The sequence below is a fragment of the Oncorhynchus masou genome, chromosome 30, assembly GCF_036934945.1.
Source record: "Oncorhynchus masou masou isolate Uvic2021 chromosome 30, UVic_Omas_1.1, whole genome shotgun sequence".
Classification (NCBI taxonomy): Eukaryota; Metazoa; Chordata; class Actinopteri; order Salmoniformes; family Salmonidae; genus Oncorhynchus; species Oncorhynchus masou.
The window spans coordinates 68,376,872-68,400,606 of NC_088241.1; the positions used below are offsets into that span (position 1 = coordinate 68,376,872).

A 23,735-nucleotide genomic window follows, 5' to 3' on the forward strand; every position below is an offset into this window, starting at 1 on the left:
GATGACTGGTAGGGGTGGTAGGGGTTGTGTCAGGGTTACTGGCTGGCTCCTGTAGTGTTGTTATTGCCTGAGATCTCATTAAATGGGCACAAAGGCTTCTCTGTAAGGTTTCTAGGATGGATAATTAACCCTTGCCAGGTGGTAGGCCTTGCCACTTACAGCAGCATACATGAGAGAGTTTTGATTGTGGTTTTTCTTGGACTGTATGTGCTGCAGAAAGCTACAGAAAGCCATCTCAGAGTACAGATGCATGCATCCGATAGCCACGTTCATATTTTGGGAGGGTCAATTTAGTTAATTAAACATAACAGTCTCATTTAAGGCACTTGGAAGGAAATGACAGGAAGTCCATTTATAACCATATTAGGAGAAACACTTCCTTTCACCCGTACAGACCTGTTGAAATCTAACTGAGTGTTCGTTCACATCATTACAGCAGCTAATAAGGGGAGAGAGAGGGGTATTTCTGTTTACTCGGTATTAAAACACCCTCCCTTCATTCATGAAATGTCCTAATTCTAGAAATCGCTGAAGCTGCAGTTGGAGATCCAGCTAATTACTGATGCAGGTAACTGTGATACAGATACCTACAGACCACATGTCATAACACAGATACCTACAGACCACATGTCATAACACAGATACCTACAGACCACATGTCATAACACAGATACCTACAGACCACATGTTATAACACAGATACCTACCGACCACATGTCATAACACAGATACCTACAGACCACATGTTATAACACAGATACCCACAGACCACATGTCATAACACAGATACCTACAGACCACATGTCATAACACAGATACCTACAGACCACATGTTATAACACAGATACCTACAGACCACATGTTATAACACAGATACCTACAGACCACATGTCATAACACAGATACCTACAGACCACATGTCATAACACAGATACCTACAGACCACATGTCATAACACAGATACCTACAGACCACATGTCATAACACAGATACCTACAGACCACATGTTATACCACAGATACCTACAGACCACATGTTATAACACAGATACCTACAGACCACATGTTATAACACAGATACCTACAGACCACATGTTATAACACAGATACCTACAGACCACATGTCATAACACAGATACCTACAGACCACATGTTATAACACAGATACCTACAGACCACATGTCATAACACAGATACCTACAGACCACATGTCATAACACAGATACCTACAGACCACATGTTATAACACAGATACCTACAGACCACATGTCATAACACAGATACCTACAGACCACATGTCATAACACAGATACCTACAGACCACATGTCATAACACAGATACCTACAGACCACATGTCATAACACAGATACCTACAGACCACATGTCATAACACAGATACCTACAGACCACATGTCATAACACAGATACCTACAGACCACATGTTATAACACAGATACCTACAGACCACATGTCATAACACAGATACCTACAGACCACATGTCATAACACAGATACCTACAGACCACATGTCATAACACAGATACCTACAGACCACATGTCATAACACAGATACCTACCGACCACATGTTATAACACAGATACCTACCGACCACATGTTATACCACAGATACCTACAGACCACATGTCATAACACAGATACCTACAGACCACATGTTATAACACAGATACCTACAGACCACATGTCATAACACAGATACCTACCGACCACATGTTATAACACAGATACCTACCGACCACATGTTATACCACAGATACCTACAGACCACATGTCATAACACAGATACCTACAGACCACATGTTATAACACAGATACCTACAGACCACATGTCATAACACAGATACCTACAGACCACATGTTATAACACAGATACCTACAGACCACATGTTATAACACAGATACCTACAGACCACATGTCATAACACAGATACCTACAGACCACATGTCATAACACAGATACCTACAGACCACATGTCATAACACAGATACCTACAGACCACATGTTATAACACAGATACCTACCGACCACATGTCATAACACAGATACCTACAGACCACATGTCATAACACAGATACCTACCGACCACATGTCATAACACAATGAAATCAAACATATCCATCCACCTATGTAGGTTAACACACTGTCAAGGTGTGTTCTCAGAGCGTGACACAAATGACACCCTTTCCCCATTATGGTATTTTGGCCTCATCCTGAGTGTTTTCCCATGTTCCATCACTCCATGGCCTCTCTGTCCTTTACCATCTCTAGTAGACCACCGTGGATCTGTCCTTTACCATCTCTAGTAGACCACCGTGGATCTGTCCTTTACCATCTCTAGTAGACCACCGTGGATCTGTCCTTTACCATCTCTAGTAGACCACCGTGGATCTGTCCTTTACCATCTCTAGTAGACCACCGTGACATGTGGGGGTCATGGATCTCTGTCCTTTACCATCTCTAGTAGACCACCATGACGTGTGGGGTCATGGATCTCTGTCCTTTACCATCTCTAGTAGACCACCGTGGATCTGTCCTTCACCATCTCTAGTAGACCACCGTGACGTGTGGGGTCAGGGATCTCTGTCCTTCACCATCTCTAGTAGACCACCGTGACGTGTGGGGGTCATGGATCTCTGTCCTTTACCATCTCTAGTAGACCACCGTGACGTGTGGGGTCATGGATCTCTGTCCTTTACCATCTCTAGTAGACCACCGTGGATCTGTCCTTCACCATCTCTAGTAGACCACCGTGACGTGTGGGGTCAGGGATCTCTGTCCTTCACCATCTCTAGTAGACCACCGTGACGTGTGGGGGTCATGGATCTCTGTCCTTTACCATCTCTAGTAGACCACCGTGACGTGTGGGGTCATGGATCTCTGTCCTTTACCATCTCTAGTAGACCACCGTGATGTGTGGGGTCATGGATCTCTGTCCTTTACCATCTCTAGTAGACCACCGTGACGTGTGGGTCATGGATCTCTGTCCTTTACCATCTCTAGTAGACCACCGTGACGTGTGGGGTCATGGATCTCTGTCCTTTACCATCTCTAGTAGACCACCGTGACGTGTGGGTCATGGATCTCTGTCCTTTACCATCTCTAGTAGACCACCGTGACGTGTGGGGTCAGGGATCTCTGTCCTTTACCATCTCTAGTAGACCACCGTGATGTGTGGGGTCAGGGATCTCTGTCCTTTACCATCTCTAGTAGACCACCGTGACGTTTGGGGTCAGGGATCTCTGTCCTTCACCATCTCTAGTAGACCACCGTGTGTGTGTGTGTGTGTGTGTGTGTGTGTGTGTGTGTGTGTGTGTGTGTGTGTGTGTGTGTGCATTCTTCTCATTCTCAATTCTTTCCTCGTTGCCTTTTTTAAACAGCAACACATTCCTTAGAAATTAGCCTATTTGCCATCGATATGAGTCAGAAACACCATTCGAGGATTCACTCTAAATAGGATCGTTTTAAAGTCAGTCTCGTCTAAAACGGAGTTTGGCACATCCGTGCGTCACAACGGGTAAATAAATGGTGGGGTTTGATTCAACGATGTCCAAATGGCAGGTTTTGATTCGACGATGTCCAAATGGCAGGTTTTGATTCGACGATGTCCAAAAAGCAGGTTTTGATTCGACGATGTCCAAATGGCAGGTTTTGATTCGACGATGTCCATTTGCCCACCGACAAACAGCTGCGGTGTTGCTCTCAATCCATTAGTATAAACAGTGAGACGGACCTGTTTACATAAGACAACACAACGCACATTTTGTTTTAACTCGATAAATACTGCACCAAACTCCTTAGTGAGATGTACAGAGCAACTGAAACATCCTTGGCAAATATGTAAACCAATTTTTTAAGAATTATTGAGTTATCTTGTAATTTATTCTGGGGATTTTCCCTGGGGGACAATCATTAACCATTAACCTCGTAATCGGTCAGGAAACACACCTCACGAGACTAAAATATCATTTTTGCAATAATAAAAAAACACATGTGCCAATCTGCACATTCATTGGCTATTTAAATGCATCAATGTGAGCCGACACCCTGCTTCAGCGTGAAGAATGTCTCATGTCTCACTTGTTCTCAACTGGCCTACTTGGTTAAATAAAGGGGAAGTATAAACATAAATGGTTTCTTTTAGATGTATATCTACCGTAGAGACAGTTACGGCCCAGCTGCTCGGAGTGATAATCAGATGTTGAATAGATAAGAGGAGTTCGAGGAGGACATGGGGGAAGCTGCCCATAGTAGTAGTATAACTTCGGGTCTAAATATGCTGTTATTTAACCTCTACCCTCGCTCTCTCTTCTCTCTCTACCTTCTCTCTCTTCTCTCTCTACCTTCTCTCTCTCTTCTCTCTCCACCCTCTCTCTACCTTCTCTCTCTCTTCTCTCTCCACCCTCTCTCTGCCCTCTCTCTCTCTTCTCTCTCCACCCTCTCTCTCTTCTCTCTCTACCCTCGCTCTCTCTTCTCTCTCTACCCTCGCTCGCTCTTCTCTCTCTACCCTCTCTCTTCTCTCTCTACCTTCTTTCTCTTCTCTCTCTACCCTCTCTCTTCTCTCTCTACCCTCTCTTCTCTCACTACCTTCTCTCTCTTCTCTCTCTACCCTCTCTCTTCTCTCTCCACCCTCTCTCTTCTCTCTCTACCCTCTCTCTCTTCTCTCTCTACCCTCTCTCTCTTCTCTCTCTACCCTCTCTCTCTTCTTTCTCTACCCTCTCTCTTCTCTCTCTACCTTCTCTCTCTTCTCTCTCTACCCTCTCTCTTCTCTCTCCACCCTCTCTCTTCTCTCTCTACCCTCTCTCTCTTCTCTCTCTACCCTCTCTCTCTTCTCTCTCTACCTTCTCTCTCTCTTCTCCCTCTACCCTCTCTCTCTTCTCTCTCTACCCTCTCTCTCTCCTCTCTCTCTACCCCTTCTCTCTCTCTTCTCTCTCCACCCTCTCTCTGCCCCCTCTCTCTCTCTTCTCTCTCTACCCTCTCTCTCTTCTCTCTCTACCCCCTCTCTCTCTTCTCCCTCTACCCTCTCTCTACCCTCTCTCTCTTCTCTCTCTTCCCCTCTCTCTCTTCTCTCTCTACCCTCTCTCTCTTCTCTCTCTACCCCCTCTCTCTCTTCTCCCTCTACCCTCTCTCTCTTCTCTCTCTACCCTCTCTCTCTTCTCTCTCTTCCCCCTCTCTCTCTTCTCTCTCTACCCTCTCTCTCTACACTCTCTACCCTCTCTCTCTGTTCTCTACCCCCTCTCTACCCTCTCTACCCTCTCTCTGTTCTCTGTACTCTCTCTCTTCTCTCTCTACCTTCTCTCTCTTCTCTCTCTACCCTCTCTCTTCTCTCTCCACCCTCTCTCTCTTCTCTCTCTACCCTCTCTCTCTTCTCTCTCTACCCTCTCTCTCTTCTCTCTCTACCTTCTCTCTCTCTTCTCCCTCTACCCTCTCTCTCTTCTCTCTCTACCCTCTCTCTCTCCTCTCTCTCTACCCCTTCTCTCTCTCTTCTCTCTCCACCCTCTCTCTGCCCCCTCTCTCTCTTCTCTCTCTACCCTCTCTCTCTTCTCTCTCTACCCCCTCTCTCTCTTCTCCCTCTACCCTCTCTCTCTACCCTCTCTCTCTTCTCTCTCTTCCCCTCTCTCTCTTCTCTCTCTACCCTCTCTCTCTTCTCTCTCTGCCCTCTCTCTCTTCTCTCTCTACCCTCTCTCTCTTCTCTCTCTACCCACTCTCTCTCTTCTCCCTCTACCCTCTCTCTCTACCCCCTCTCTCTTCGATCTCTACCCTCTCTCTCTCTTCTCTCATCTCTCTACCCCTCTCTCTACCCTCTCTCTCTATCCCCTCTCTCTTCTCTCTCTACCCTCTCTCTCTTCTCTCCTCTCTCTACCCCTCTCTCTACCCTCTCTCTCTATCCCCTATCTCTCCTCTCTCTACCCACTCTTCTCTCTCTACCCTCTCTCTCTACCCTCTCTCTCTTCTCTCCTCTCTCTACCTCTCTCTCTACCCTCTCTCTCTTCTCTCCTCTCTCTACCCTCTCTTCTCTCTCTACCCTCTCTCTCTATCCCCTCTCTCTTCTCTCTCTACCCTCTCTCTCTTCTCTCCTCTCTCTACCCCTCTCTCTACCCTCTCTCTACCCTCTCTCTCTAACCTCTCTCTCTTCTCTCCTCTCTCTACCCCTCTCTCTACCCTCTCTCTCTATCCCCTCTCTCTTCTCTCTCTACCCTCTCTCTCTTCTCTCATCTCTCTACCCCTCTCTCTACCCTCTCTCTCTATCCCCTCTCTCTTCTCTCACTACCCTCTCTCTCTTCTCCCCTCTCTCTACCCCTCTCTCTCTATCCCCTCTCTCTTCTCTCTCTGCCCTCTCTCTCTATCCCCTCTCTCTTCTCTCTCTGCCCTCTCTCTCCTTCTCTTTCTCACTCTACCCCCCTTCTTCTCTCTCTCCAGTTATGATCTTATCTTCGCAGGGGGACCAGAGGAGATACTCAGGAAGTTCCAGGAAGCCAATCACAAGGTCCTGTTTGCTGCCGAGGGTTTGGTCTGGCCTGATAAACGCCTACAGGACAAATACCCGTCCATCCGCAGCGGCAAGCGCTTTCTCAACTCAGGAGGTTGGTCCAAACACCGTCATCACAGAGTTTCTAAACCCAGAGGCTCAACATTGCGATACTTCCGGGACAACTTTGTGAAACAGACTCGACAGACCAGACCGGGGTTTGGGGTTTGGCAAGTCAACGGGAGATGTGAAAAATGTAGAGTTTAGAGTTTAGAATTCTTCTACCCCTCCAGAGTTTAGAATTCCTCTACCCCTCCAGAGTTTAGAATTCCCTCTACCCCTCCAGTTTAGAATTCCCTCTACCCCTCCAGAGTTTAGAATTCCCTCTACCCCCCCAGAGTTTAGAATTCCCTCTACCCCTCCAGAGTTTAGAATTCCCTCTACCCCTCCAGAGTTTAGAATTCCTCTACCCCCCCAGAGTTTAGAATTCCCTCTACCCCTCCAGAGTTTAGAATTCCCTCTACCCCTCCAGAGTTTAGAATTCCCTCTACCCCTCCAGAGTTTAGAATTCCTCTACCCCTCCAGAGTTTAGAATTCCCTCTACCCCTCCAGAGTTTAGAATTCCCTCTACCCCTCCAGAGTTTAGAATTCCCTCTACCCCTCCAGAGTTTAGAATTACCCCCAGAGTTTAGAATTCCCTCTACCCCTCCAGTTTAGAATTCCCTCTACCCCTCCAGAGTTTAGAATTCCCTCTACCCCTCCAGAGTTTAGAATTCCCTCTACCCCTCCAGTTTAGAATTCCCTCTACCCCTCCAGAGTTTAGAATTCCCTCTACCCCTCCAGAGTTTAGAATTCCCTCTACCCCTCCAGAGTTTAGAATTCCCTCTACCCCTCCAGAGTTTAGAATTCCCTCTCCCTCCAGTTTAGAATTCCCTCTACCCCTCCAGAGTTTAGAATTCCCTCTACCCCTCCAGAGTTTAGAATTCCCTCTACCCCTCCAGTTTAGAATTCCCTCTACCCCTCCAGAGTTTAGAATTCCCTCTACAGCCCAGAGTTTAGAATTCCCTCTACCCCCCCAGAGTTTAGAATTCCCTCTACCCCCCCAGAGTTTAGAATTCCCTCTACAACCTCTACAGCCCAGAGTTTAGGGGACCTCATATAACTCATAGGTCATCCCTCTACCCCCCCTCATAGGTCATCCCTCTACCCCCTCATAGGTCATCCCTCTACAGCCCAGAGTTTAGAATTCCCTCTACCCCCCCAGAGTTTAGAATTCCCTCTACAACCTCTACAGCCCAGAGTTTAGGGGACCTCATATAACTCATAGGTCATCCCTCTACCCCCCCCTCATAGGTCATCCCTCTACCCCCCCCTCATAGGTCATCCCTCTACCCGCCCTCATAGGTCATCCCTCTACCCGCCCTCATAGGTCAACCCTCTACAGCCCAGAGTTTAAAGGACCTCAGAGAATTCACAGATCAAGTATGAGGTCAGTTCTTTGAACTATTGCACTCTACGTGACTTTACCTTCGTCCCCGCTCCTGATAGACACTCTGCTGTGTCAACACTGATTGCTCATAGAGGAAGGACAACACACACACAGGCTGTGTTTTCATGTAGAGAGAATAAAAACAACAAAGAATGTGTTTTCTCTGTAAACTTCACGACGGGCACTGAGACAGTCACCGAGGCCTTTCCTGCCTGGAGGACAGTCGGTATTTCTGATGATTCTGTTGAACTTTAGGTCTTCTGCGCCTCGTTCATCACCTCCATAGACCAACAAGGGGACAATCCTGCTGACTTACCACTACTTTCAGAACTGTGTTATGATTTCTGTGTGGTGTGGAAACATCCTACTGCTATTTTTAATGTAGAACGGTTGATTATTGTTGTGTTCCTGTAGGCCCCTCTCAGCCTCTATAAAGCCTGTAGCCTGTAGCAGCTGCTCCCCTCTCCCTGGTGCACTGCTGTCATTAAGTTGACATGTGTATTTGTCTTGGTCCCCCGTGGGCCGTACTCTGCATCAAATTACAGCTTGTGTTTGTGTCTCTGAGGGCAGGCTTCCGGCCCACATCACCCAGGGGCCAAACTAACCACATCACCCAGGGGTCAAACTAACCACATCACCCAGGGGCCAAACTAACCACATCACCCAGGGGCCAAACTAACCACATCACCCAGGGACCTAACTAACAGGGACAGGTCCTGCTGTCTGTCTCTGCTCTATTTTTCCTGACCTGGTCTGGAGGGTCACAGAGAGGTGAAACCTTGGTTTGTTTGGGGAATAGTATGACAGGAGAGGGGTGAATTTAGAGTCAGTCAGAACTGGAGAGATGTGAGGTTAGAGTCAGAGCAGGCGAAGGGTGAGGCTCGAGTCAGGAGAGGAGAGGGGTGAGGTTGAGTCAGGACAGGAGAGGAGAGGGGTGAGGTTGAGTCAGGACAGGAGAGGGATGTGTTTGGCGTCAGGAGAGGGGTGTGTTTGCTTTCAGGAGAAGGGTGAGGCTAAAGTCAGGACAGGAGAGGGGTGTGTTTAGAGTCAGGACAGGAGAGGGGTGTGTTTGGTGTCAGGAGAAGGGTGAGTTTGAGTCAGGACAGGAGAGGGGTGTGTTTGGTGTCAGGAGAGGGGTGAGGTTGAGTCAGGACAGGAGAGAGGTGTGTTTGGTGTCAGGAGAGGGGTGAGGTTGAGTCAGGACAGGAGAGAGGTGTGTTTGGTGTCAGGAGAAGGGTGAGGTTGAGTCAGGACAGGAGAGAGGTGTGTTTGGTGTCAGGAGAGGGGTGAGGTTGAGTCAGGACAGGAGAGAGGTGTTTAGAGTAAGGACCATCATTTTCACCAGGAGTTTTTTTTAGTTCATTACTTAGTTCCGCAGTAGATGTGGTCATGTGGTTTTATACACTATATGACCAAAAGTATGTGGACACCTGCTCGTCGAACATCTCATTCCAAAATCATGGGCATTACTATGGAGTTGGTCCCTCCTTTGCTGCTATAACAGCCTCCACTCTTCTGGGAAGGCTTTCCACTAGATGTTGGAACATTGCTGCTGTAACAGCCGCCACTCTTCTGGGAAGGCTTTCCACTAGATGTAGGAACATTGCTGCTATAACAGCCTCCACTCTTCTGGGAAGGCTTTCCACTAGATGTTGGAACATTGCTGCTATAACAGCCTCCACTCTTCTGGGAAGGCTTTCCACTAGATGTAGGAACATTGCTGCTATAACAGCCTCCACTCTTCTGGGAAGGCTTTCCACTAGATGTTGGAACATTGCTGCTATAACAGCCTCTACTCTTCTGGGAAGGCTTTCCACTAGATGTTGGAACATTGCTGCTATAACAGCCTCCTCTCTTCTGGGAAGGCATTCCACTAGATGTTGGAACATTGCTGCTATAACAGCCTCCTCTCTTCTGGGAAGGCTTTCCACTAGATGTTGGAACATTGCTGCTATAACAGCCTCCACTCTTCTGGGAAGGCTTTCCACTAGATGTTGGAACATTGCTGCTATAACAGCCTCCACTCTTCTGGGAAGGCTTTCCACTAGATGTTGGAACATTGCTGCTATAACAGCCTCCACTCTTCTGGGAAGGCTTTCCACTAGATGTTGGAACATTGCTGCTATAACAGCCTCCTCTCTTCTGGGAAGGCTTTCCACTAGATGTTGGAACATTGCTGCTATAACAGCCTCCTCTCTTCTGGGAAGGCTTTCCACTAGATGTTGGAACATTGCTGCTATAACAGCCTCCACTCTTCTGGGAAGGCTTTCCCCTAGATGTTGGAACATTGCTGCTATAACAGCCTCCTTTCTTCTGGGAAGGCTTTCCACTAGATGTTGGAACATTGCTGCTATAACAGCCTCCTCTCTTCTGGGAAGGCTTTCCACTAGATGTTGGAACATTGCTGCTATAACAGCCTCCTCTCTTCTGGGAAGGCTTTCCACTAGATGTTGGAACATTGCTGCTATAACAGCCTCCTCTCTTCTGGGAAGGCTTTCCACTAGATGTTGGAACATTGCTGCTATAACAGCCTCCTCTCTTCTGGGAAATCTTTCCACTAGATGTTGGAACATTGCTGCTATAACAGCCTCCTCTCTTCTGGGAAGGCTTTCCACTAGATGTTGGAACATTGCTGCTATATCAGCCTCCTCTCTTCTGGGAAGGCTTTCCACTAGATGTTGGAACATTGCTGCTATAACAGCCTCCTCTCTTCTGGGAAGGCTTTCCACTAGATGTTGGAACAATGTTGCAGGGACTTGCTTCACAAGAGCATTAGTGAAGTCGGGCACTGATGTTGGGCTATTAGGCCTGGCTCGTAGTCGGCATTCCTATTCATTCCAAAGATGTTTGATAGGGTTGAGGTCAGGACTCTGTGCAGGCCAGACAAGTTCTTCCACACCGATCTCGACAAACCATCTCGGCGACGAGCATTACACTATTCCAGCCGACAGTTGGCATTGTGCTCGGAGCTCTTAGTGTGTGGCTGTTCGCCCATGTAAACCCATTTCATCTCCAGACTAAAAGTTCTTGTTGCTTCCAGAGGCAGTATAGTACTCAGTACTTCTGGGAGCTTGTGTGGCCTACCACTTCACAGCTGAGCCGTTGTTGCTCCTAGATGTTTCCACTTCACAATGACAGCACTTACAGTCGCTCGGGGCAGCTCTAGCAGGGCAGAAATATGACAAACTGACTTGTTGGACAGGTGGCATCCTATGACGGTGCCACGTTGAAAGTCACTGAGCTCTTCAATAAGGCCATTATACTGTCAATGTTTGTCTATGGAGATCGCATGGCTGTGTGCTCGATTTTATACATGGGGTGTGGCTGAAATAGCCGAATCCACTCATTTGAAGGGGTGTCCACATACTTTTGTTTATAAAGCTTATTTGATGAAGTGGTTTTATGTGGCGACCCATATGAAAAATGTGTGCAGTGTGCAGTGTGCAGTGTGCAGTGAGCAGTGTGCATGCTTTCGGATCAAATCTTTGACCTCTGAATGATATGTAGAATGCTGTGAAAAACTATTTGACCCTTTCAAATGTACTCGACTTTGGAATTTTGTTTTTAAACTAAATGATATCAGATGTTCATCCAAAACCTAATATTATTTAAATAACACATAAATGACGATACTTATTTCATTTATTTCATGAACAAAGTTATGCAACACCCTGTGTGAGAAAGTCATTGAAAGTAATTGCCCACTTACACTCAATAACTGGTTGTTCCACATTTAGCTGCAATGACTTCAACCAAACACTTCCTGTAGTTATTGACCAACCAAACACTTCCTGTAGTTGTTGATCAGTCTCTCAGAATCTCTGTTGGAGGAATTTTGTCCCAATCTTCCATGCAGCTTTAACTTGGCAACATTTGTGGGTTTTCATGAACTGGTCGTTTAAAGTCCTGCCTCAACATCTCGACAATGCCATTCCAAAACGTCAAATTTGTTGCTTTATATGGTCATTTTCATGTATACTTGATTGTGTGTTTTGGATCGTTGTCTTGCTACATGACAGATTCTGGAGAAAACTAAATGCATATTCTTTATAATTTATGGAAGAATACAGTACATACTACAACACAATCATCCTACACTACAGCACAATCACCCACATACTACAGCACAATCACCCACAGTTCACCCCATACTACAGCACAATCACCCACAGTTCACCCCATATTTTGTTCTATAGGACCCCATTTGTTGAACTCAATCTGGTTTTAACTCTGTTTTGTACCGCTAGGCATCATCGGCTACGCCCCATATGTGACCAAGATCGTAGAGCAGTGGAACCTTCACGAGAACGATGACGACCAGCTGTTTTACACCAAAATATACCTGGACCCTCAACAGAGGGTGAGTAGTGGTCCTGTGTGGCTCTAGCAAAGCTGGGGGTCGTGTACTAAAATGTCATCACTCACGGTATTGTAATTCACATGCTAAAACTCTGATATACCTGGAACTGTTCTAAATGCTCAGGAATGTGCTTCGGTATATACCTTATTGTGGTTCTTATGGTTGTTGTGTTGACTGGGTATTACCTCCACGCCAGAATGAGTCACGACCGCGGTAAAATTACACGTGACCGTGGAGTTTATGTTTAATCTCCTCTTATGCATTCTAAGAGGAGGTTTATGAGCCCAAGCCAAAAATAAACTGAATTAAAATGCCGTTTTACTGCATATTACGCATGGCAGAGAAACATACATCTGAACTGATTTAAGATCTCTCTGGTACATAATTGATCTCGCCTATACTCCAAAATGAAACACCTTTGAGTGTGGATAAACCATTATGCACACTGTATGGACTGGTTACCTGAGGCTACACTCCACAATGTCACGAATCTGGGAGAGGACGTACAGCCCTGGGCGATGCTTATGTTTCATGTTTTCATAATTAATAATGTCTTTTGTTTCATGGATTGTGCAGGGCGGCGTACTGTTAGCTAACTAGTGAATTTTCATTTGATTCGCCTTTTGTTTAATGTTTTCATCATTAATAGGCTGCCATATCAAATTCCACCTTGAGCTACACAAATATCTCCCCACCGTACAATATCTCTGTACGTTTCCATCTCATCCTCTCTCTCCTTTATTCCGTTCTCGAGCACTCAGAGGGGCTGTCAACAGTTTAGTGGAATATGTTTCGTTATGAAAACATGTTACTATCAATGTTCCTGAATGTATTTCACTTGGTTTCCCAAATGAAGCACTGGTTAGCTGCAGGAACAAGGATGGAGAGCCCATGGCATACAGAGTACTGGGTAGCTGCAGGAACAGGGTAGGAGAGCCCATGGCATACAGAGTTAGTTGCAGGAACAAGGATGGAGAGCCCATGGCATACAGAGTACTGGGTAGCTGCAGGAACAGGGTAGGAGAGCCCATGACATACAGAGTACAGGGTAGCTGCAGGAACAAGGTTGGAGAGCCCATGGCATACAGAGTACTGGGTAGCTGCAGGAACAAGGATGGAGAGCCCATGGCATACAGAGTACAGGGTAGCTGCAGGAACAAGGATGGAGAGCCCATGGCATACAGAGTACAGGGTAGCTGCAGGAACAAGGATGGAGAGCCCATGGCATACAGAGTACAGGGTAGCTGCAGGAACAAGGTTGGAGAGCCCATGGCATACAGAGTACAGGGTAGCTGCAGGAACAAGGATGGAGAGCCCATGGCATACAGAGTACAGGGTAGCTGCAGGAACAAGGATGGAGAGCCCATGGCATACAGAGTACAGGGTAGCTGCAGGAACAAGGTTGGAGAGCCCATGGCATACAGAGTACAGGGTAGCTGCAGGAACAAGGTTGGAGAGCCCATGGCATACAGAGTACTGGGTAGCTGCAGGAACAAGGATGGAGAGCCCATGGCATACAGAGTACAGGGTAGCTGCAGGAACAAGGATGGAGAGCCCATGGCATACAGAGTACAGGGTAGCTGCAGGAACAAGGATGGAGAGCCCATGGCATACAGAGTACAGAGTTAGCTGCAGGAACAAGGATGGAGAGCTCATGGCATACAGAGTTAGCTGCAGGAACAAGGATGGAGAGCACATGGCATACAGAGTACTGGGTAGCTGCAGGAACAAGGATGGAGAGCCCATGGCATACAGAGTTAGCTGCAGAAACAAGGATGGAGAGCCCATGGCATACAGAGTTAGCTGCAGGAACAAGGATGGAGAGCCCATGGCATACAGAGTTAGCTGCAGGAACAAGGATGGAGAGCCCATGGCATACAGAGTTAGCTGCAGGAACAAGGATGGAGAGCCCATGGCATACAGAGTACTGGTTAGCTGGCAGTGAGACCCCCTCACACAGTTGGGATGGTGTTCTTCGGCTTTCAAGCGTCCCCCTTTTTCCTCCAAACATAACGATGGTCATTATGGCCAAATAGTTAAATTTTTGTTTCATCAGACCAGAGGACATTTCTCCAAAAAGAATGATATTTGTCCCAATGTCAGTTCAGAACAAATTCATATTTTCAATGATGGCCTACCAAAAGGCAAAAGTCCTCCCGCGGGTGACGGAGGCTCGGATTAAAAATAAAATAAACATTTTGGACAAAAGACACATCATGACAAGGGAGACAACACAACACTACATGAATAGAGACCTAAGACAACAACACACCACGGCAGCAACACATGATAACACAGCATGGTAGCAACACAACATGACAACAACATGACAACAACATGGCAGCAGTCCAACATGGTAGCAGCACAACATGGTAACAACACAAACATGTTACAAACATTACTGGGCACAGACAACAGCAGAAAGGGTACGAAGCTAGAGACAACAATACATCACGTGAAGCAGCCACAACTTTCAGTAAGAGTGTCCATGATTGAGAATTTGAATGATTAGAGGGCGATAAAACTGGCCAGTTTGAGTGTTAGTTGCAGCTCGTTCTAGGCGCTAGCTGCAGCGAACTGAAAAGAGGAGCGACCCCCTCTGCTGTAAACGGGACATACTGAAATATCGCAACTGATGTTGAATTCACAGACTCCAGCGCATCAGGCTGTCATTTCATAAAGTAGATGAATCAACTGTTGACTCGTTTAAACTCGCTTGTGTCCTATTCGGCCCGCGGGCCTTGTGTTTGTCACGTGTGCACTAGCCTATTGTCCACTTTACGACTGACTTGTGACACTAGCCTATTGTCCACGTTACGACTGACTTGTGACACTAGCCTATTGTCCACTTTACGACTGACTTGTGACACTAGCCTATTGTCCACGTTACGACTGACTTGTGACACTAGCCTATTGTCCACTTTACGACTGACTTGTGACACTAGCCTATTGTCCACGTTACGACTGACTTGTGACACTAGCCTATTGTCCACTTTACGACTGACTTGTGATCATCACCCCTAGTCTGATTGACATGTATTGACATTTCCAGCCTTAACTACAGTCGTCCATTTTCATAAAAAAAGTAATTGTAACTGAAACAGATCATCACAAATGTGTTGAGGCAGCAAACAAGTTATGATTTACAACCTGATAGCAATATGTTTTAGGGACTGCCAAGAAATGTATTGGTGAATTATATTAATCATGAACGGCATCCATTTATTCTGCTATGCCTTAGTGTACATCATGGAATGTTCAGGCACACGGAACCAATTTTTAAAACCTCTTTATAAAGTTGGTTTTGAAGCATGAACTGGGAAGTTGATATCTTGGATTGATATTAAGGAATGTGCTCAGTGTAGACATACCTGGACCCTTTACAGAGGGTAAGTGCTGTAAGTCCTGTGTTACAGGGGGTTAGACTCCCAGTCATCATGGTGATAACTAGAAGTCTAACCAGGGTTGATATCCCACCGATTTCACTTGTCTTTTTCATTTCAATGTTCTTTATGTTGTTTTTCTTCCAGGAGAGTTTGAACATGACTTTGGACCACAAGTCTCAGATTTTCCAGAACTTAAATGGAGCAATCGGTGAGTTGCCACAGCCCTTATTAGGGGAGAATGGGGTACGTTTAGAATGTGGTACGTTTAGAATGGGGTATGTTTAGAATGGGGTACATTTAGAATGGGGTACGTTTAGAATGGGGTACGTTTAGAATGGGGTATGTTTAGAATGGGGTACGTTTAGAATGGGGTACGTTTGGATGGGGTACGTTTAGAATGGGGTACGTTTAGAATGGGGTAAGTTTAGAATGGGGTACGTTTAGAATGGGGTACGTTTAGAATGGGGTACGTTTAGAATGGGGTACGTTTAGAATGGGGTACGTTTAGAATGGGGTACGTTTAGAATGGGGTACGTTTAGAATGGGGTATGTTGTGCCATCTTGTACCTTCAGCATCACTCCGTCAAGGGAAAAATCGTGTTCTTTCTAACAATGATATCATGATGCTGTGTTTTCCCTGGAAATAATCAGAATGAATTTAAACATAACAGGTTTGTTTCTCGGCACAACACATTTAGAATGGGGTATGGGGTACGTTTAGAATGGGGTATGGGGTACGTTTAGAATGGGGTATGGGGTACGTTTAGAATGGGGTATGGGGTAGGTTTAGAATGGGGGTGTGGTATATTGTAAATCTGAAATGTATTCCAACATTCAGTTGTAGATCTCTCTGTTCAATATCGCGTAACCTTCCATTTCTTGACCAGTTGTCTGGGACAGGGATGTTATTTTGATGTGCCAATTCGTAGGCAAGTTATCTGCATTTGACGTTACTTAGCTCATGAAACTGGTCTGCGAGATTTTTGATATGTTTATCAAGCTCAGACTCCATGTCATCTGCTACTCTGTCACAGCCTCTCTTCACAAAGCTCCCTGTTTGTTTTATTTTAGTTCATGCACCTCGTCAGAGTCATTCTGTCTATTTCTTCATTCCTTGCTGCTGTTCTAATGGACTTCTTCCCTTCTCTCACTTCCTTGGCTGCTCTCAGGAATCTCAAGGGGGGCCAGACACCAGCTTGTTTTACGTTTGTTTACGCAGGACATGATGATATCTGCCCCAAGGCCATTGGCTCAACTTACTATGATGTCTGCTCTGTACCAATAAAAATGCTCCATCTTGAGTTCATAGACATGACACACTGCAAAATACTATGCATATGACATCATGCATAAAACTGACAGAATGTAATCAACATTTGTATGGGGTATGTTGGCCATTGGCTCAACTTACCCCATGGCCATTGGCTCAACTTACACCATGGCCATTGGCTCAACTTACCCCATGGCCATTGGCTCAACTTACCCCATGGCCATTGGCTCAACTTACCCCATGGCCATTGGCTCAACTTACCCCATGGCCATTGGCTCAACTTACCCCATGGCCATTGGCTCAACTTACCCCATGGCCATTGGCTCAACTTACCCCATGGCCATTGGCTCAACTTACCCCATGGCCATTGGCTCAACTTACCCCATGGCCATCGGTTCAACTTACCCCATGGCCATTGGCTCAACTTACCCCATGGCCATCGGTTCAACTTACCCCATGGCCATTGGCTCAACTTACCCCATGGCCATTGGCTCAACTTACCCCATGGCCATTGGCTCAACTTACCCCATTTTATTTGTCACATCCACATGGTTAGCAGATGTTAGTAATAGCTGTTTACCAATCTGATGGCCTTGAGTTAGAAGCAGTGTTTCAGCATATTAGTCCACACAGCTACAAGGATGACCTGTCATGGTTTACAGCCTCCTAGTTATAGAGACCCTAACTGATTTACAAAACATTTGACTTTGGTAAAAGAAAACAAGCACGATAAAACCTTTTACACAATACATCCAGAAAGTATTCAGGTGCCCTTTTCCACATTTTGTTACATTAAAGCCTTTTTCTAAAATTGATTAAATGTGTATTTATTTCTGATCAATCTACACACAATACCCCATAATAACAAAGTGAAAACAGTTTTGTATCTTATTTATTTTTTTAGCAAATGTAATACCAATAAATAAAATAAATGCCTATTTACATAAGTATTCAGACCTTTTGCTATGAGACTGTAAATTGAGCTCCGGTGCCTCCTGTTTCCATTGATCATCATTGAGATGTTTCTTAACTTGAGTCCACCTGTGGTAAATTCAACAGATTGGACATGATTTGTAAAGGCACACACCTGTCTATATCCCACCGTTGACAGTGCATGTCAGAGCAAAAACCAAGCCATGAGGTTGAAGGAATTGTCCGTAGAGTTCAGAGACAGGATTGCGTTGAGGCACAGATCTGGGGAAGGGCACCAAAACATTTCTGCACCATTGAAGTTCCCCAAGAACACAGTGGCCTCCATCATTCTAAAATGGAAGAAGTTTGGAACCACCAGGACTCTTCCTAGAGCTGTCTGCCCTGCGAATGTCACTCTGACAGAGATCTAGAGTTTCTCTGTGGAGATTGGGGAACCTTCCAGAAAGACAACCTTCCCTGCAGCACTCCACCAATCAGGCCTTTATGGTAGAGTGGCCAGATGGAAGCCACTCCTCAGTAAAAGGCACATGACGGCCCGCTTGGAGTTTGTCAAAAGGCCCCTAATAGACTCTCAGTCCATGAGAAACAATATTCTCTGGTCTGATGAAAACAATATGTAACTCTTTGTCCCGAATGCCAAGCATCACATTTCTGGAGGGAACCTGGCACCATCCCTACTGTGAAGCATGGTGGTGGCAGCAAGATGAACAGATTGAAGAATGGAGAGATCCTGGCACCATCCCTACTGTGAAGCATGGTGGTGGCAGCAAGATGAACAGATTGAAGAATGGAGAGATCCTTGATAAAAACCGACTTTCAAGTGCTAAGGACCTCAGCCTGGGGCAAAGTTTCACCTTCCAACAGGACAACGACCCTAAGAACACAGCCCCAAAAAATTAGGAGTGGCTCCGGGACAAGTCTCTCAATGTTCTTGAGTGGGGCAGCCAGCGACGCTGCCCATCCAACCTGACAGAGCTTGAGAAGAACTGCAATAGAAGAATGGGATAAACTCCCCAAATGCAGATGTACCAAGCTTGTAGCGTCATATCCAAGAAGACTCGAGGCTGTAATCGCTGCCAAAGGTGTATTTTTTTTAAATGTTATACAATTGCAAAGAAATGTATAAAAATCATTTTTGCTTTGTCATTTTGGGGGTATTGTGATGTCATTTTGGGGGTATTGTGATGTCATTTTGGGGGTATTGTGATGTCATTTTGGGGTATTGTGATGTCATTTTGGGGTATTGTGATGTCATTTTGGGGTATTGTGATGTCATTTTGGGGTATTGTGATGTCATTTTGGGGTATTGTGTGTAGATTGATGAGGGAAAAAGCAATTTAATCCATTTTGGAATAAGGGAGTAACAACAGAATGTGTATCAAGTCAAGGGGTCTGAATACTTTCCGAATGCACTCGTTTGGCTTGGTGAAAATCAGTTTTTTGGACCCAACTCGCTTACTACTTTTTCCAAGTGGTTTTCTCCTTCACAGACTTCATGAAATGATCTTCCTAGATATTTTGTCAAATTATACATCTTGTGTGTGGTTTCCTAGAAACAATGGGTGGCTCAACTTCCACTTTGGCTCATTTTACCTCTCTATCCCCTGCTGTAAACCGTTTCCAGGAGTCTCTGTCTTTGAAACTCTTTCTTTCTGGATTCTCGGTTTTCTATCTCCAGCTGATGAAAATAAGACCCAGGAAAAGTATTTATAGATTTTGGAATTGTACCAATCTGTAAAAACAACTTTAGCATTTTTACAACCTTATTTCACAGAGATTACATTTATTAGACAGTTACTGAGTTCTGTTTTGTGCCAGTGACTGTGTATTGAGCCAAAGAGCCAGACAGAGTCTCGTGACAGCCAGATAAATACAGGGTTGAGATTTTGTTTAGATACTGTAAGGCCCCAGTAGCATAATATCAACCCTGTTCTTCTGTTCTCCTGTCTCTCCCTAAAGACGAAGTTCTTCTGAAGTTTGGAACGGAGAGAGTACGAGTCAGAAACACTGTGTACGACACACTGCCAGTGGTCGTCCATGGAAACGCCAACACCAAAGTGAGTCAGACATTATTCATGTTTGAACATGCTGGGAACCATCCACGGGAAAATCCACTGTTCAGGGTCCAGATCCATGACCCCTGTTCAACAACATGTATAATCACTGTTTCAGCCTTGTTGAATTATGTTTCACATTGCTTTATTGTAGTTGGAATGATAAGATGCACCCCCCCCCCCCCCCCAGAGCTGCCTGGAAGGCTGGTGTTCAGGCCAACTTTCTGAGGTTCCTGTCCAAATAGCTGTGCTGAAATCTCTAGAGTTAGGGATTCTACGTTGGAGGAATAGTTGGGATTCTTTAGAATCTGTGTGGGGGAGCTTTACTGTAATCCAGCCAACATTTGGTGTCACTCCCTCCTCATCTCCACCTCCCTCCCTCCCTTCTCTCTCCACCTCCCTCCCTCCCTTCTCTCTCCACCTCCCTCCCTCCCCATCTCTACCTCCCTCCCTCCCTTCTCTCTCTACCTCCCTCCCTCCTCATCTCTACCTCCCTCCCTCCCTTCTCTCTCCACCTCCATCCCTCCCTTCTCTCTCCACCTCCCTCCCTCCCTCCCTCCTCATCTCTACCTCCCTCCCTCCCCATCTCTACCTCCCTCCCTTCTCTCACCACCTCCCTCTCTCCCTTCTCTCACTACACCACTCTTAATCACATCCTCCCTCTTCTCTCTCCCTCCACCCCCTCTCTGCAATTTAACTACTCCCTCCCTCCCTCCCTCCACCCCTCTCTCTGCAATTGAACCTCTCCCTCCCTCCATCCATTTCTCTGTCTGTCCACCCCCCCTTCTCCCTCTCTCTGTCCACCCCCCTCTCCCTCCCTCCATCCTTCTCTCCGTACCAGTACTATAACACTGGGTCAGTGAGTCCATAGCAGGATGTCTGGTAAATTCAGAAATCCTTCTCCTGGGAATGCACTGAGTCTGGAACCAACAGAACCCAGAACATCTTCTACCCCCAAGCTATAAGACTGCTAAATAGTCTGCGTAGCTATTGGTTAACTATTTACCGATATGCATTGACCCTTTTTGCACTAATTCTTTAGACTCATCACTTTATCCTACCTATATGTAGATATCTACCTCAATTACCTCGTACCCCTGCACATTGACTCTGTATTGGTACCGGCCTGATGAAGTGCCTGGGCAGACCTGTCATCACACAGAACCTTGTAAATGTAGCAGCAGGGGTGGCAGGTAGTCTAGTGGTTAGAGTGTAGAGGTGGCAGGTAGCCTCTTGGTTAGAGTGTAGAGGTGGCAGGGTAGCCTAGTGGTTAGAGTGTAGAGGAGGCAGGTAGCCTAGTGTTTAGAGTGTAGAGGTGGCAGGGTAGCCTAGTGTTTAGAGTGTAGAGGTGGCAGGTAGCCTAGTGGTTAGAGTGTAAAGGTGGCAGGTAGTCTAGTGGTTAGAGTGTAGAGGTGGCAGGGTAGCCTAGTGGTTAGAGTGTAGAGGAGGCAGGTAGCCTAGTGGTTAGAGTGTAGAGGTGGCAGGGTAGCCTAGTGTTTAGAGTGTAGAGGTGGCAGGTAGCCTAGTGGTTAGAGTGTAGAGGTGGCAGGTAGCCTAGTGGTTAGAGTGTAGAGGTGGCAGGTAGCCTAGTGTTTAGAGTGTAGAGGTGGCTGGTAGACTAGTGGTTAGAGTGTAAAGGTGGCAGGTAGTCTAGTGGTTAGAGTGTAGAGGTGGCAGGGTAGCCTAGTGGTTAGAGTGTAGTGGTGGCAGGTAGCCTAGTGTTTAGAGTGTAGAGGTGGCTGGTAGACTAGTGGTTAGAGTGTAGAGGTGGCAGGTAGTCTAGTGGTTAGAGTGTAGAGGTGGCAGGGTAGCCTAGTGGTTAGAGTGTAGAGGAGGCAGGTAGCCTAGTGGTTAGAGTGTAGAGGTGGCAGGGTAGCCTAGTGTTTAGAGTGTAGAGGTGGCAGGTAGCCTAGTGGTTAGAGTGTAGAGGTGGCAGGTAGACTAGTGGTTAGAGTGTAGAGGTGGTAGGTAGCCTAGTGGTTAGAGTGTAGAGGAGGCAGGTAGCCTAGTGGTTAGAGTGTAGAGGTGGAAGGTAGCCTAGTGGTTAGTGTGTAGAGTCGGCAGTTAGCCTAGTGGTTAGAGTGTAGAGGTGGCAGGTAGCCTAGTGGTTAGAGTGTAGAGGTGGTAGGTAGCCTAGTGGTTAGACTGTAGAGGTGGCAGGTAGCCTAGTGGTTAGAGTGTAGAGGTGGTAGGTAGCCTAGTGGTTAGAGCGTTGGACTTGTAACTGAAAGGTTGCCAGATTGAATCACCCGACAAGGTAAAAATCTGTCGTTCTGCCCCTGAAAAAACTTAACCCACTGTTCCTAGGCCCTCATAAATACAATGTTTTTTCTTAAACTGACTTGCCTCGTTAAATAAAGGTAAAATAAAATATAAAAGTAGCTTTTGAGAACAGTGAGTTACTAAAGGTCAGGTTAAAGGCCTAACTGTCAAAAAGTAACCGACAGGATCAACACAGCAGTTGATGTGGATTCACTTGAAATGAAGTCTCGTTGAGTTGCACCTGAATGACATCTGTTGTTATCGCCAGAGAATACCTGGCTTACAATGATTAGAAACACACGCTCGTACACACACACACATACACACACGCACACAGACACGCTCGTACACACACACACACACACACGCTCATACACACACACACACACACACGCACACACGCTCACACGCTCACTCACACACACACACGCACACACGCTCACACACACACACACGCACACGCACACACGCACACACACACACACGCTCACACGCTCACACACACACGCACACACACGCACACACACGCACAGCCAAGACATGGATCCCAACACTAGTACTGTCGTCAAAATGCTCCCGTGCGTGTGTGCGTGTATGTGTGTGTGTGTGTTGCTATGGGGATATCTATGATTGTATGGTGATGAATTGCACTCTGGGGTTCAAACCGCTGTCAGATAGACACTAGGCTGAATACTGCACTCCCCTTAGGAAGGGTATATTTAAAGCTATATTCCTCCTCTTCTCCTTCTCTTATTCTCTCCTCTTCTCTTCTCCTCTCCTTCTACGCTGAAGCTAAACCTGCCCAGCTGCTAGTGATCTATCTATACAGTATGACCTGCCTAGCTGCTAGTGATCTATCTATACAGTATGACCTTCCAAGCTGCTAGTGGTCTATCTATACAGTATGACCTGCCTGCCTGATCTGCCTAGCTGCTAGTGATCTATCGATACAGTATGACCTTCCAAGCTGCTAGTGGTCTATCTATACAGTATGACCTTCCAAGCTGCTAGTGGTCTATCTATACAGTATGACCTGCCTAGCTGCGAGTGATCTATCTATACAGTATGACCTTCCAAGCTGCTAGTGGTCTATCTATACAGTATGACCTGCCTAGCTGCGAGTGATCTATCTATACAGTATGACCTTCCAAGCTGCTAGTGATCTATCTATACAGTATGACCTTCCAAGCTGCTAGTGGTCTATCTATACATTATGACCTGCCTAGCTGCTAGTGGTCTATCTATACAGTATGACCTGCCTAGCTGCTAGTGGTCTATCTATACAGTATGACCTGCCTAGCTGCGAGTGATTGACTTCAGAAGGGAGAATAATTACCTCTACTCCTCTCCTGTGACCTGTCTGTGACCTCTCAGTCCAGATTCCTACAGACCAGAGGCAATGCACTATGTTACGAACAGAGTGCTGTTTTGGATGTGGCCTATTGAACATACTACCATAGTAAATCACTAGTACACACAGACGACCACCGAACCG

General features: G+C 46.2%; 1 protein-coding gene across 2 annotated transcripts in view; it reads left to right on the top strand.

Annotated features, from left to right (window-relative positions):
• The window catches only part of plod2 (procollagen-lysine, 2-oxoglutarate 5-dioxygenase 2), a 128,338-nt gene that overhangs the window by 53,169 nt on the left and 51,434 nt on the right, over positions 1-23,735 (top strand). For both annotated transcript variants that reach the window (XM_064949681.1, XM_064949682.1), the window contains exons 4-7: positions 6,438-6,601; positions 12,223-12,335; positions 15,866-15,929; positions 19,884-19,981. In XM_064949681.1, the coding sequence (XP_064805753.1) occupies positions 6,438-6,601; positions 12,223-12,335; positions 15,866-15,929; positions 19,884-19,981 (439 nt within the window). The remainder of the gene's footprint in view (positions 1-6,437; positions 6,602-12,222; positions 12,336-15,865; positions 15,930-19,883; positions 19,982-23,735) is intronic.